The sequence below is a fragment of the Oryctolagus cuniculus genome, chromosome 3, assembly GCF_964237555.1.
Source record: "Oryctolagus cuniculus chromosome 3, mOryCun1.1, whole genome shotgun sequence".
NCBI lineage: Eukaryota > Metazoa > Chordata > Mammalia > Lagomorpha > Leporidae > Oryctolagus > Oryctolagus cuniculus.
In genome coordinates this window covers 109274981-109287959 of record NC_091434.1, presented here as the reverse complement: position 1 = coordinate 109287959, position 12979 = coordinate 109274981, and the positions used below count along the sequence as shown (strand labels likewise).

At 48.8% G+C, this 12979-nt stretch overlaps 1 protein-coding gene across 4 annotated transcripts in view; it reads left to right on the top strand.

The window, feature by feature from the left end:
• MGAT5 (alpha-1,6-mannosylglycoprotein 6-beta-N-acetylglucosaminyltransferase) overlaps positions 1-12979 on the top strand; it is a 369059-nt gene that overhangs the window by 208303 nt on the left and 147777 nt on the right. For all 4 annotated transcript variants that reach the window (XM_051849614.2, XM_051849612.2, XM_070071008.1 and 1 more), the window contains exons 4-5: positions 2292-2368; positions 3075-3164. In XM_051849614.2, coding sequence (XP_051705574.1) covers positions 2292-2368; positions 3075-3164 — 167 coding nt within the window. The remainder of the gene's footprint in view (positions 1-2291; positions 2369-3074; positions 3165-12979) is intronic.

Below are 12979 nucleotides of genomic sequence, written 5' to 3'. Positions count from 1 at the left end.
TTACAGTTTAACAAGAAAACTGGTTTTCAAGGGACAGATAAAACTGAAATCCGCCTTAGCATTAGTTTTAGCCACAACAAACTATAAGGTATCATCTAAGTACTTCGGCCAAATAACATTGCAGTCTGAGATCTAATTTCTGATTGGTCTGCAGAGAACTGTTCACAGTAAATGATGGTGACATTTTCCAAGTATTTCTCGAAAATTGAAAAGATCTAAAAACAGAAGCACATAAGTTTAGGACCATTCTGTTTTTCTACAAAAATGATAATTTTATAGAAAAATAGGATCCTAACCATCCCCTCATTAAAACCTCTGTTTACTCATGTGCATCCTTGAGATACACACTCAGGTCCTTACTGTGACTGCCCTGGCTTCCCTGTTGGCTCTGGCCTCTCAGTAGCTCACTCTTCTGCGTGCCAGTCGGAGGACCCCTGTGTCTCACTCTCTCCTACTTCGTCTTCCCGGCTCTGCTTGAGTGTCTGGATCCAGGAGGCTTTCTTTGACCTTTGAGACTGGACTGAGTGTCCTTCCCTTGCTCAGTCTTGATGTCATAATGCGCTACACTGTCATTCAGTTGTTTACCTGTGGTCCCGTCAGACCTCATGGCTTTTGAAAGCATTCAGAGATGGGCAACAGGCATTGTGATGCAGTGGGTTAAACCACAGCTGGGAATACCCATTCCCCATGCAGGAGCGCCTGCTCCAATCCAGCTTCCTGCTAATGTGCCCGAGAGGCAGCAGATGGTGACCCGAGTGCTGGGATCTCTGCCACCCACTTGGGAGACCCAGACCCAGCAAGTTCCTGGCACCTGGCTTCAGTCTGACCTAGCCCCAGCTGGTGGGGAGTGAACCAGAGGACAGAAGTCTATCCCTCTCCCTGCCATCTCCCTCACCTCTGCCTTTCAAATAGGTAAAGAAACCTGTTATTTAAAATGTATGCGCTTGGGGCTGGCGCTGTGGCATAGCAGGTAAAGCCTCCACTTGCAGTGCCCCCTTCCCATATGGGCACTGGTTCAAGTCCCAGCTGCTCCTTAGCTCTCTGCTATGGCCTGGGAAAGCATTAGAAGATGGCCCAAGTCCTTGGGCCCTTGTACCCACGTGGGAGACCCAGAGGAAGCTCCTGGCTTCAGATCGTCACAGCTCTGGCTGTTGCAGCCAATTGGGGAGTGAACCAGTGGAAGGAAGACCGCCCCCCCCCCATTCCTCCCCACCCCCTGTAACTCTGACTTTCAAATAAATAAATCTTTTAAAAAAAATGTATTCGCTTTAATGTTGACTCTAGTTAGGAGGAGTAGAAACCCACTCAAGCTAGCCAATATAAAGGGAGTTTATTGAGGGAAATGTTGAAAGCAATACAGACTTTAGTGGACATGCGAGAACCCTGTTTGTGGGAAAACTGTACCTAATGGGACCAGAGTGGCAGTAGTGTAGGAAGGTGGGGATGTGTCTCTGGCTCCCTGCTCCTCTGCACCCAGCACTGGGTGCCCCTCTTTCTCCTGCTGGTTCCTGAGCTGCTGCACCTGACTTCATGTAGTCAGCTCAAGACCTCGGCTTGCCTGCACCACCTCCAGTGGCCCAACCGGCCCTGGTAGAGCATCCTGACCTGGTGGCTTTGTCTCCTTCTCACTGCTTGGTTGGTTTGTCCATCTTCCATTTATAAATTTCCAAAAGGGGTGCTTTGCTATCTGGCACGAGGACCTTGCTTGGACTAGCAATGATTGCAAGCTCAAGGACCACCCCCTGAGTTCCACCCCGCCCCCAGCACCGGTGCTGATTCTGGATACCCACTTCCTTCCCATGTGCCTCTCTGTCAGTGTTCCTAGTGACCCGACGTGGCCAGACCTCAACATGGGTGCCCACCAACAGGGTGCCCACCCCCACCTTCCTCCTACCTGTTTTCTTCAGTGGGACTGTTCAAGAGCAGGACACAGTGTGGCTCCCAATTCCTGTAGTGAGCAGAGCAAGCCGTGGGGAGGGCAGCCAACACCTCCCAGCTCTGGATAGCCCGTCGTAATGCCAATAAAACATCCCTGTTTGCCTCAGAAAAAAAAAATATGGCAAGTCAGACTATATACATGATGGGTCTCTGGCCACTCTGTAGGGTGCTGTGCTTGGGTCTGGTCCTCACTACAGATCGGCCTATCTTGCGAGGAGCTGGAGGGTTCCCTGGGTCAGAACACGGCTGCCTATTGATGTAGACCACTGTGTTTTGTTTTCTGCTTCTCCGTGTGCAGAGATGTTAAACTTGCGTTGTATGCACTTCATGGTATCCTTTGCTTGCTTTCACAGATATCATTAATGGAGCTCAAGAAAAATGTGTATTGCCTCCTATGGATGGCTACCCCCACTGCGAAGGGAAGATCAAGGTGAGAACAGAGCAGTGCTTCTTCCCTGCACCGTGGTGTTTTCTCCCTCCTGGTGGATACACATGGGCACGTGAACCTGTGAGGCATGCCACTTCAGGCCTGCCTCATTGCCACCCGTGTTGGGCTCTGACCATCACGACCCTTTGCTGCTGATTCCAGCTCCATAGAGTTCATCAGACTGAAAATGCCTGGGCCAGTCAGCCTCCTGCTTTGTCTGAAGCTGCCTTCCCGTGTCCCATCCCAGCCCCAGCCCCAGCCCCAGCCCCAGTATACCTGATGAGACCAACCCCAGCCCCATTTACATCGTCTGCATGGGGACACCTGTAAATGCTCGCATGTGCATTGCACCCAAGTCCTTGTCCACGCTGTCTGGGTTCTAGGCTGTGTGCTGCTGGGACGGCAGTTCTCAGGGGGCCTTTGGCGGCAAGGACCCATCATGCACTTGATCTTGGTAAAAGTCCCATAGACATTGCCTCTCCTGGCCTCTTTACCTACCCTAAGCACCTCTGCTGAGGCCCGGCATCTGCTTGTTGCTTATCACGACCGCAGTTGAGCATTTGGTCATCTCGTCCGTGACCCAGTGACTCTGCGACTCTGTCTTTAGGCCCCAGCTTGAGCCATCCCCTCTGATCCTCTCCATCAGAATGTTATGCAGGTGCACGGGGATTAGGCTGCTCAGAGATGCTCTTGTCTGCTCTTGTTTCAGTGGATGAAAGATATGTGGCGTTCAGATCCCTGCTACGCAGACTACGGAGTGGATGGATCCACCTGCTCTTTCTTTATTTACCTCAGTGAGGTGAGTGGCTTCCTGCGGCTGCTGCAGGCAGACCTGGGGTTGAGTCTGCTCTGCAGGTGAGACTGGACTTCGAGAAGTTTCCATCTATGTGTTGTTCCTCTATGGAGGACTTGTGGAGGTGTGTCTTCATTCTCTGCTTCCTGGAGGGAAAAAAAGGCTGAGCTATTTACTGTGTTTTCCTAATTGTTTTGGTTATGATAATGTGCATAACCTGAAATTGATCTCTAACTCATTTTTTGTGAAGATTTATTTATTGGAAAGAGTTACAGAGAGCAGCAGAGAGATGGACCAATTTTCCATCTGCTGGTTCACTCCCCAGATGGTCACAATGGCCAGTGCTGGGCCAAGGCCAAGCCAAAGCCAGGAGCTTCATCTGGGTCTCCCATGTGGGTGGTGGGGTGTCAAAGCACTTGATCCATCCTCCTCTGCTTTTCTCAGGCCACAACAGGCAGCTAGATTGGAAATGGAGCTGCTGAGAGCTGGTGTCACAGGCTGTACCTTAACTTGCTCCACCATGCTGGTACCCTCTAAACCATTTTTGAAGTGCTCAGTGTAGCAGTATTAAGAGTATTCACATGCTGGTGCAACCCTCACTACCATTCATCTCCAGAACCCCTTTCATCCTGCAAAACCAAAACTCGGCACCCATTCTGTCATTAACTCCTCTTTCATAACTCCTGGCTCCCCCCAGCCCCTGGACGCCACCTCCTACCTTCCGTCTCTGTGACTTCGATTACTTCTGGGCCCATCATCCTCGTTGGATCATAAGTATCTGACCTCTTGTGCCTGGGTCTTTTCACTTAGCACAGTGTCCTCAGGGTTTATTGTAGCCTGTGTCAGAATTTCCTTCCTTTTCAGGCCTACTAATATCCAACTGTGGGTAGAAGTAGCATTTTGCTTAACCATTCTGCTTGTACCCTTGGGTTGCCTCTGCCTTTGGCTGTTGTCAGTCCTGGTGCTATGAGCAAGAATGTGCCAATCTCTGTTGTGCCAGCTACTTCCACTTCTCTTGGTGTCCCTAGGAGTGGAATTCCTGGATCCTATGGTAATTCTGTTTTTAAGTAGTTGAGGAATCCCATTCTGTTTTTCACAGCAGTCATGACATTTTACATTCCCACCAACAATACGTATAAGCTCCAGTTTCTCCACCTCCTCACCAATACTTGATATTTTCTGTTTTCCATAATAGCCTTCCTAGTGGGAATGGGGTGCTGGCTCAGTGTGGTTTCAGTTTACATTTCCCTGCTAATTCATGATTCTGAGAAATTTTCCATGTGTCTGTTGGCTAAGTTAATTACTTTGACCTCTTTTAAATTTGCTTTTATCTGGGCTTTATTTTCACAAGTACCCTTGAATTTAGTTTTTTTAAAAAAGATTTGTTTATTTTGAAAGAGTTCCAGGGGCAGGGGAGGAGACAGGAGAAAGAGGGAGAGAGAGAGAGCTGCCATCCACTGGTTCACTCCCTAGACGACCACAATGGCCAGCCCTGGGCCGGGCTGAAGCCAGGAACTTCATCTGGGTCTCCCACATAAGTGTCCAAACACTTGGGCCATTTCTGGCTGGTTTCCCAGGCCATAGCAGTGAGCTGAATCTGAAGAGGGACAGCAGCTGAGACAGGAACCAGTGCCCATATGGGATGCCAGTGCTGCAGGTGGAGGCTTAGCCTACTATGCCGGAGCACCAGAGAAACAGGTGCTGGCTGCCTTCAGAGGGTGTGTCTCCATGGGCACTCTGCGGCCATTTCTTTTGTATTTGTCCCCTATTGCCTGTCTGTCTGTCTCTCTCCCTCTCTCCTTGCTGCTGCCCTTTGACCCCAAGAGTAGCTCTCCAGTGATGCCATGCAGAAAGGAGGATGCCTCCATGTTTAAGGCTAAATGAAATGCTTTTGTCCCACAGGTTTCCTTGTGCCATTCAGCCACATCTTCTTTTCTGACAGCAACAGGTTCCTTTGGGGACAGAGACTAACCCAGCATTGCCACAGGGCATGTGGCCTGCAGTCCCTGGGGTCTGTCCCTCTCCTCTACCACTCTCTCTCTTTTTTTTTTTTTGGACAGTGGACAGTGAGAGAGACAGAGAGAAAGGTCTTCCTTTGCTGTTGGTTCACCCTCCAATGGCCGCCGCGGCCGGCGCACACGCTCTGATCCGATGGCAGGAGCCAGGAGCCAGGTGCTTTTTCTGGTCTCCCATGGGGTGCAGGGCCCAAGCACCTGGGCCATCCTCCACTGCACTCCCTGGCCACAGCAGAGAGCTGGCCTGGAAGAGGGGCAACCGGGACAGAATCCAGCGCCCCAACCGGGACTAGAACCCGGTGTGCCGCGCCGCTAGGCGGAGGATTAGCCTAGTGAGCCACGGCGCCGGCCTCTCTACCACTCTCTTGCTCCTCTCCTTGGAATGTCTAAGTGGTGGACTCCTTGTGTGTGACAAGGTTTTTCCATGAGCCTGCCATGGCTGCCTTGCAAAACCCAGCACTGATGGGAGTTAAAATGCCTCCTGGAAATGAAGGGCACGGGCACCACACCAGGAGTGGGGCACAAGATGCTGCTCATTAGCAGGCTGCCGGCAAACTGATTTCGCATCAGAGTATCTTTGTAGTTCTAGAGCAGGTGACCTGTGGCCTGCCTTCTCATCTTCTCCCTGGGAGTAAGGGCTGGGGCCACGGGGAGCCTACACCACAAAGGCAGGTCCATTTCCAGTACCTCACCTGCCCTGAGGACATGGCTTCTCATTGCCTTTAATTTCCTGACTCTATCTTCCTCTGCCCATTTGGTAGAATTTAGCCAGGGTCCTATTGTGCCCCATGATTGACAAGCTGGGCTCATTTGACGCCTTCCTAAGGGTCTGCGTTTTGGGGTAGGGTGGACTGCATTGCCAAGACAACAGCAGAGGATTCGACTTGCCCACTCCTGCTACTTCTCTGCGCCCCCACCCCCCAGGGCCAGAACTGGGAAGCCATGGGCATGTGGTCCAGACTCCAAGAAAAAGGGACAGAAATCTTGGGACAGAGGTAGCTTTAGGGGAGAACAGGAGGGCCTGGGGCAGGGGAATTGAGGGGAGTGTGGGGGCGGGGCCACTTCTCTGGTGGTCAGGGGCCAAGGTTTGCTTTCAGAAGCCCTGACTGTTCCGAAGCATGGGATGCTGCTTTGCTGGCCCGTTTCACTCTCTGCTTATGTCCATGATCGTGTTTTTCTTCTTGTTCAGCTGAGTGCTTTTTGAACATGTGTTCACTGATTGTCAATATTTGTCCTGCCTGGTTTTCTTAGCACCATGCTATGCGTTCATTATCTTACAGGAGACAATGGATGTGGGATAGGGCATATTAATTTTACTCCAGGCCCACATTCTAAGTGCATTTACATCGGTATACAAATGGGACAAGATCTGTTTAACAGTGGGAGAGAAAAATAGACATTCATGTGTCAGCAGGGGCTGCCCCCACTCAGGAATACCTGTGGTTGAGGAGGCCAGAGGATTGTCCAAAAGTGGGGAGAGGGGAAGAGAGCACCTGCTTGTACCACCGGCCATGGTCCATGGTGTTGGCGTCTTTTATGAGGTCAAGAGTGGTGCCTCTACTAGTGCGAAGCCACCTGGAAATGTTACGGTACCCCCATAAATTCCACCTGGCGCTTAATAGCCATACTTCCATGGCATCCTTCTGTAGGTCCCAGATTAAGCAGGTGCATCTTGGGAAAGAGGGCATTTTGATTGACAAGTGAGGGGATAGCATTACATTTGTGACCTGCAGGGACGCCAGCTCTCACAGGCTATCTAGCTGTCTGCCTGTTCACCACTCATCATTGTCAAAATAGGAGAGGAAGCAGGAATGCAGATAATTGGACCAGGAAGAGGTGGAGTCCCTTCCCCTTAGGATAGAAATAGGAACCTCTTTCTTGAAGTTTTAATCTGAAAATACTCTTGAACTTGACCTTGTAAAAATAATCTCTTTTATTGTAGCATCGTTATAGATACCCTCTATTGGCCTATTTTTCTTTTGTTACTGTGATGAAATATCTGAGACAGGCTAACTTTTTAAAGCAAAGAGATGCATTCAGTTCACACTTGTAGGTGCTGAAAGGCCATTTCATGGCTGATGGCAGTGGCAGGAGTATTTATGGGAGGAAGGGATGGCATCTCAGAACAGGGAGCCAGAGGGGCTGGGGTCCCACAATTCCTTCTGAGAGCAGAGCCCCCAGTGATCTACACCTCCCAGTGTTGCCATACGGAGGACGAAGCTCGCAGCACAGGAACAGGAGGTGAGACAACCCGCAGCCATGCCCGGGAGAGCTAGCGGGGAACCTCATCAGCACGCTCACGGCTGCAGGGAGACAGCCTCACGCCTGCCGTGACCTTCCCTCCTGCTGCTTTCCAAGCTCTGCGATTTGCCACAGGTCCCTTAACCTCGTGACTTCTGCCTTCATAAAGGAATACTTTAAATGCTGCTTGTTTGTAAAGGCCCCCGCCGTGAGGATGTTGTGAAGATGCTTGAGTTTCTATGGTAACAGACTCAAAGTAGAGCCAGGCAGGGAGAAGGCACTCAATACACCTAACTGACACGTTTACCCGGTTTAGTGTTGGCCTCACCTGGGGAGCCTTGGGGGCTGCTGCCTAGCTTCACACATTACCCGTGGAACCTTGGTGTAGACGGAGATTCCATTCCTGGTTCTCCTTCCCGCATTACCTAGTTTAATTTTATGTCCCTTGACATCGGTCATGTACAAAATCAACTGCTTGCCTTGGCTCTTCCTTTCTTAAATGACAAAAACTGTATGCAGTTGCCACATGCAGTATGTTGTATGTGTTGTGAAGTGGCTAAGGCAGCTCATGCATGCATGCATTGCTCGATGTGCTGCTTCACTTGGCGGTGAGCTGCCTGCACCTGGCCCGAAGCCTCCAGGTGCAATGCTGTGATTGCATTCCTACTGGCCCTTCTGCAAGGAGAGAAGGCTCCCAAAGCCCATTAGTTCTGTTCTAGTATTTTTTAAATCTTGGGCAGTATCTGTAGCTTTCTGGAGCTGCTTGTTAGCCTGGTCGTCTGTTTCTTTTGTCTTCTGCTCTCTTGAAACATTCCCTGTTTTGTCTCTTTGAGCCCTAAAATGTGTGTTTCCTGTATTAGAGGCCAAGTGCCTCTTGCAGTTGGGAAAATGATTGGGAGGGGCGTGTTCATCTGCTTTGTCAACTTGATCCACACCTGTGCCAGTGACTTCATTCCACTCGTAGTCCTTACCCAGAGAACTGGTTTTTGTTTGCATTTTGAACATCAGCACTGCAACAGAAATATTAAAAGGCATGAAAATGCCTCTCAGAGTGGGTCCCTGGGTGAATTAAAGCATCCACATTCTGAGCCATTGCTTTTTTTTTTTTTTTTTTTTTTTGACAGGCAGAGTGGACAGTGAGAGAGGGATACAGAGAGAAAGGTCTTCCTTTTTGCAGTTGGTTCACCCTCCAATGGCCGCCACGACCGGCGTGCTGCGGCTGGCGCACCGCGCTGCCGATGGCAGGAGCCAGGTACTTATCCTGGTCTCCCATGGGGTGCAGGGCCCAAGCACTTGGGCCATCCTCCACTGCACTCCCGGGCCACAGCAGAGAGCTGGCCTGGAAGAGGGGCAACCGGGACAGAATCCGGCACCCTGACCGGGACTAGAACCCGGTGTGCCGTCGCCGCAAGGTGGAGGATTAGCCTAGTGAGCCACGGCGCCAGCTGCTTTCATTTTTTAAAAAATATTTATTTTGTTTATTTGAAAGAGTTACAGAGAGAGGTCGAGGCAGAGAGCGAGGTTTTCCATCCACTGGTTCACTCCCCAGATGACCGCAACAGCCAGAACTGCACCAATCCGAAGCCAGGAGCCAGGAGCTTCTTCCAGGTCTCCCACGTGGGTGCAAGGGTCCAAGGACTTGGGCCATCTTCTACTGCTTTCCCAGGCCATAGCAGAGAGCTGGATGGGAAGAGGAACAGCCGAGACTAGAACCACAGTACCAGCCCCCATTGCTTTCATTTTATCTTTCCCATGGTTTCTCCCTGTGCCAGTGTCCACTGAAGTATGGCCTTATAAACTTCAAACTTTGACCCTTACTAGCCATCGTTTGGGGTTAAATGCCAGCAAGTGAAGCCATTGTTGTTATCCCTTACAGTCTCCCCCTGGCTAACTGATGAGTCTGACAGCAGCCTAGGGCCTGGGGTGCAGAGATAAACCCAAGCTGATGCTCATTTGAGGGCGAAGCTTTGGTTGCAGACAGCAGAGCAATGGAATGTCATCGAAGCCCCACTGCGTGCCAAACACAAATCAGCCTCATTTCAGCCTCTCACCCCGGTGAGTCGTAGAGACAGCTGAAGTCACTGAGCTCCTCCGTCCTGCTCTTCCCCTTGAGGGCAAACTGAACTCAGGCCGGTGACTTGTAGTTTTTGATCATTTTGCATTCAGTGCGCATGTGTTTGAAATAGGGCGCTAATTTAGCTAGTTTCACTGAACTGGTCTCCATCGCTCATTTTCTAATTCTCTGTGATTTTGATCCCCTCTCCCCCTACACACGCACGCACACACACGTACCAGCACCAGCTGTCCTGAGGCCGTCACTCATAAAAACCAGGTGTCAGCCATTCCAAGTGTGGAAGTGAGTGGATGCTTCATTAGGCAGCCTGATGTTTCTGGAACATCAGGCAGTTCATTCTCCATGTCTGTTTTTGTGAGCCATGTAACTAATTCAGTTGGAAAAAAATAGACAAGTGCCTATGACATAATGAGTCTGAATGTCATTGTCAGGTATATTAGCTTCGGTGTCTGCAGGCTCTTTTCTTGCTATCAGCATTCACAAAATTGAGAATGAAGTTCTTCACCCCTGTTTTTATGAGATTGATGAGTGATGCTGAGCCGTTGGGGACTCCCACAGTTTTTCTTTTTACATGGTTGTTCTAGAAACCAGCAGGGTCTACACCTTCCCCAAATTCTTGTTTCAGCAGGCTTTTTAGGCATTTCTGTTGCTACTGCTGTGTAGTTGCTCTGAAGTCATCAAACTGCCCAGTGACTGCTTGGAAGTCTTAGAATGTGTTCAAGCTGTTGCCTCCAATGCCGGTTTGCACTGTGTGTGTGTGTGTCCATCTGTCCTTCAAAAATGAACAAAAGGAGCAATTTCATGTGTTCCTCATTAATCTGTCCCTTCCATTTCATGAACAAGAGGAATAAAGGTCTTTGCCTCTTTCTGTTTTCCCTGGGCAATATGTAAAACTAATATTGGCTGAGCATGCTATTAACCTTGAGTTTAAATTCAGCGTACTTAATCCCTTGATTAATGCCAAGATTAATGCCCAACAGGAAAGGTTGAAAGCTTAAATGTTTGTGAACGCGAGCATGAAATGAAATCCTAATAAGCAGTACAATGATTTGGATTTATGGGTTGTGTTGGCTGCTAAAGATAACTTGAAAATAGTGTTGCACAGACTAATTCATCAAAGTGGGCAGCTAGCAAGAATTGACTGTTGAGGGTGCAGGGAAAAAGCTGAATGAAGAAACTTAAGTAATGTCTCCAGGTGGGTGAGGCAGTCCTCTAAAAACAGCACGGGGTGCTGCCGGAGAATAGCAACCCGCATCTCTGAAACGTGAGCCATTTGAGATAGAAGCTCCTTTTCCACGACATGATTTCTGGGCAGTAAAGCAAGTGACAGATTTGTGATCACATTCTTTTCACTTCCTGAGGTCAGCCTTTGGTGGTGTCTTTTTTCGTCTACGCGTATCCATTGCTTTCATTACCTGAGCTCGAAGACCTCTTTAGGAACAGGATTATTTTAAAACAAGCCAGAGTATTTGGCCCTGACTTCCGTCCCCACAGTCTGTTCCCCACTTGGAACTTCTTCCTGAGGCTTCCTGTTTGTCTGTGACTTTCACATGGGACAGCATTCACAATTGGGCTGCTGCCTCTGCCTTCTGTTTGGTTTAAAAAAAAAAAAAAAAAGGAAAGGGAAAGGGTGTGACTTGCCACACCCTAAAACCACTGCCTCTTCTGACTGTTCCTTGGATTAAGTTCAGCCGTCTGGGGCTTCTCCAGTGTGCTTTTTATATACTTCCAGATACTGCTCCCTGGAATTCCTATGGCATGTCCAAGACTGTTAATGAAAGCTCTATGTTCCAAACTTTAGTAGTAAAATTGAACAGTGTAGCAACCACGGTATACGCTGTGGGGTCCAACCGCGATTTAACAGTTGGCATTTCATGGCCAGGCTCTTTGCATTGGCAGCCTCCGCTGCTCCATTGTTATTAAACAAATCCAAACAGTCAGTCGTCTATAAATAGCTCAATATGTAGCTCCGTAAGAGACTTGTGAAACCTGCAACCACTGCCATTGTAGCTACTGGTACCACTTCATACATGAAAATTAATCTGTTAATAATATCAAGTGCCAGATCAGTGTCCCTGTTTTCTCAGCTTATCAGTGAAGTATCAGCTTGTAACTTAAAGTTTATGTACATCAACTGGGTTTCAAGGACCATAAATTGGAACTGTTGGTGTCTCTAAGTCTCTCAATTTTAGGTTTCCTTCCATCTCTTATTTCTCCCTCACAACTTTATTTTTGAATGAAAGTCCTCATTTGCCTTAGTTTTTCATACGTGTGTTACTGTGTAACCCGATTCTTGGCCCCTTTTATTTCCTGTAAATTGATGGTTAGGTTTGAGTCTTGATCAGTCAGGCTGAATATTTTTCTTGCAAGGCTTTGTTTTTCACTGCATGGTTGGCATTACACATTTGTGTTGGGACATATGTGATGCTGCCTGTGTATTTTTTTTTTAAAGATTTATTTATAGGTTTGAAAGGCAGAGTGAGAGATTCAGAGAGATCTTCTGTCCCCTGATTCATTTCCCAAATGGCCACAATAGCCAGGCCTGGGTCTGGCCAGAGCCAGGAACCAATAATGCTATTCAGGTCTGCAGGGAGCCATGCACTTGAGCTATGTTCCGTTGCCTTTCCAGGCATTTTAGTGGGGAGCTGCATCTGAAGTAGAGTAGGTGAGACTCCAGCCAGTCCTCTGATGTGGGATACTGGTGTCACAAGTGGTGGCTTGACCCACTGCACCTGCTTATCTGGTGATGTTGGCTGTCATTCATCAGTTCATTAGAGGCTCCTTAATACAGAGTAGTACCTCTGGAGGCACAGGACTCCTCATCTCGTGTTTGTCACCCTCCTAATTCACGTGGCAAGCCTTTATTTCCCTCGCATGTCGCACTGGTGACCAGCACTTTGTTTGCTTTTATTATCATTATGAAATCTATGGAAAAAGGAAACATCATTGTTACCTTTGAACTGTTGACTATTTTTCTTACTGACTCTTCAGTCATCCCTGCCTTGGCTTGTGGGAACCTGTTCACGTTGCCTTCTAAGTCCTTTTGACCCGACCCTGGTGATTCTTAATATTTCTTGCTCTCTGGTGTGACGACATATTCTCCATTATCCAGTTTCTGCCTTAGACCTGGGTACCAGCCGTGTATCCAGGAGCCACCTGGTTCCTCTCAGTAGGAACTAAAGCTTGGGGACCACAAATGTTCCTTGCTGAGGTCATGTTTTGTGAGAGGAGATAGCAACATCAGAAAGGTAAAAATCTAAAATCTCCTAGGGCCATGGGGAAAAATAAAACGGGGAAGAAGTACTTAAGAAAGTGACGGTAGTGTCAGTTTGGGATAGAGTGGTCAAGACAGGCCTCCTGCCAAGATGGTAAGGGGGTGATGTTTGAAGGTGAGAGAGTAAGAAATGCAGACATCTATCAGATGTTTGGCAGGCAGTGGGAACACCAGCTCCAAGGGCCCTGGGCCGACCATTAATAGCCAAGATTAATAC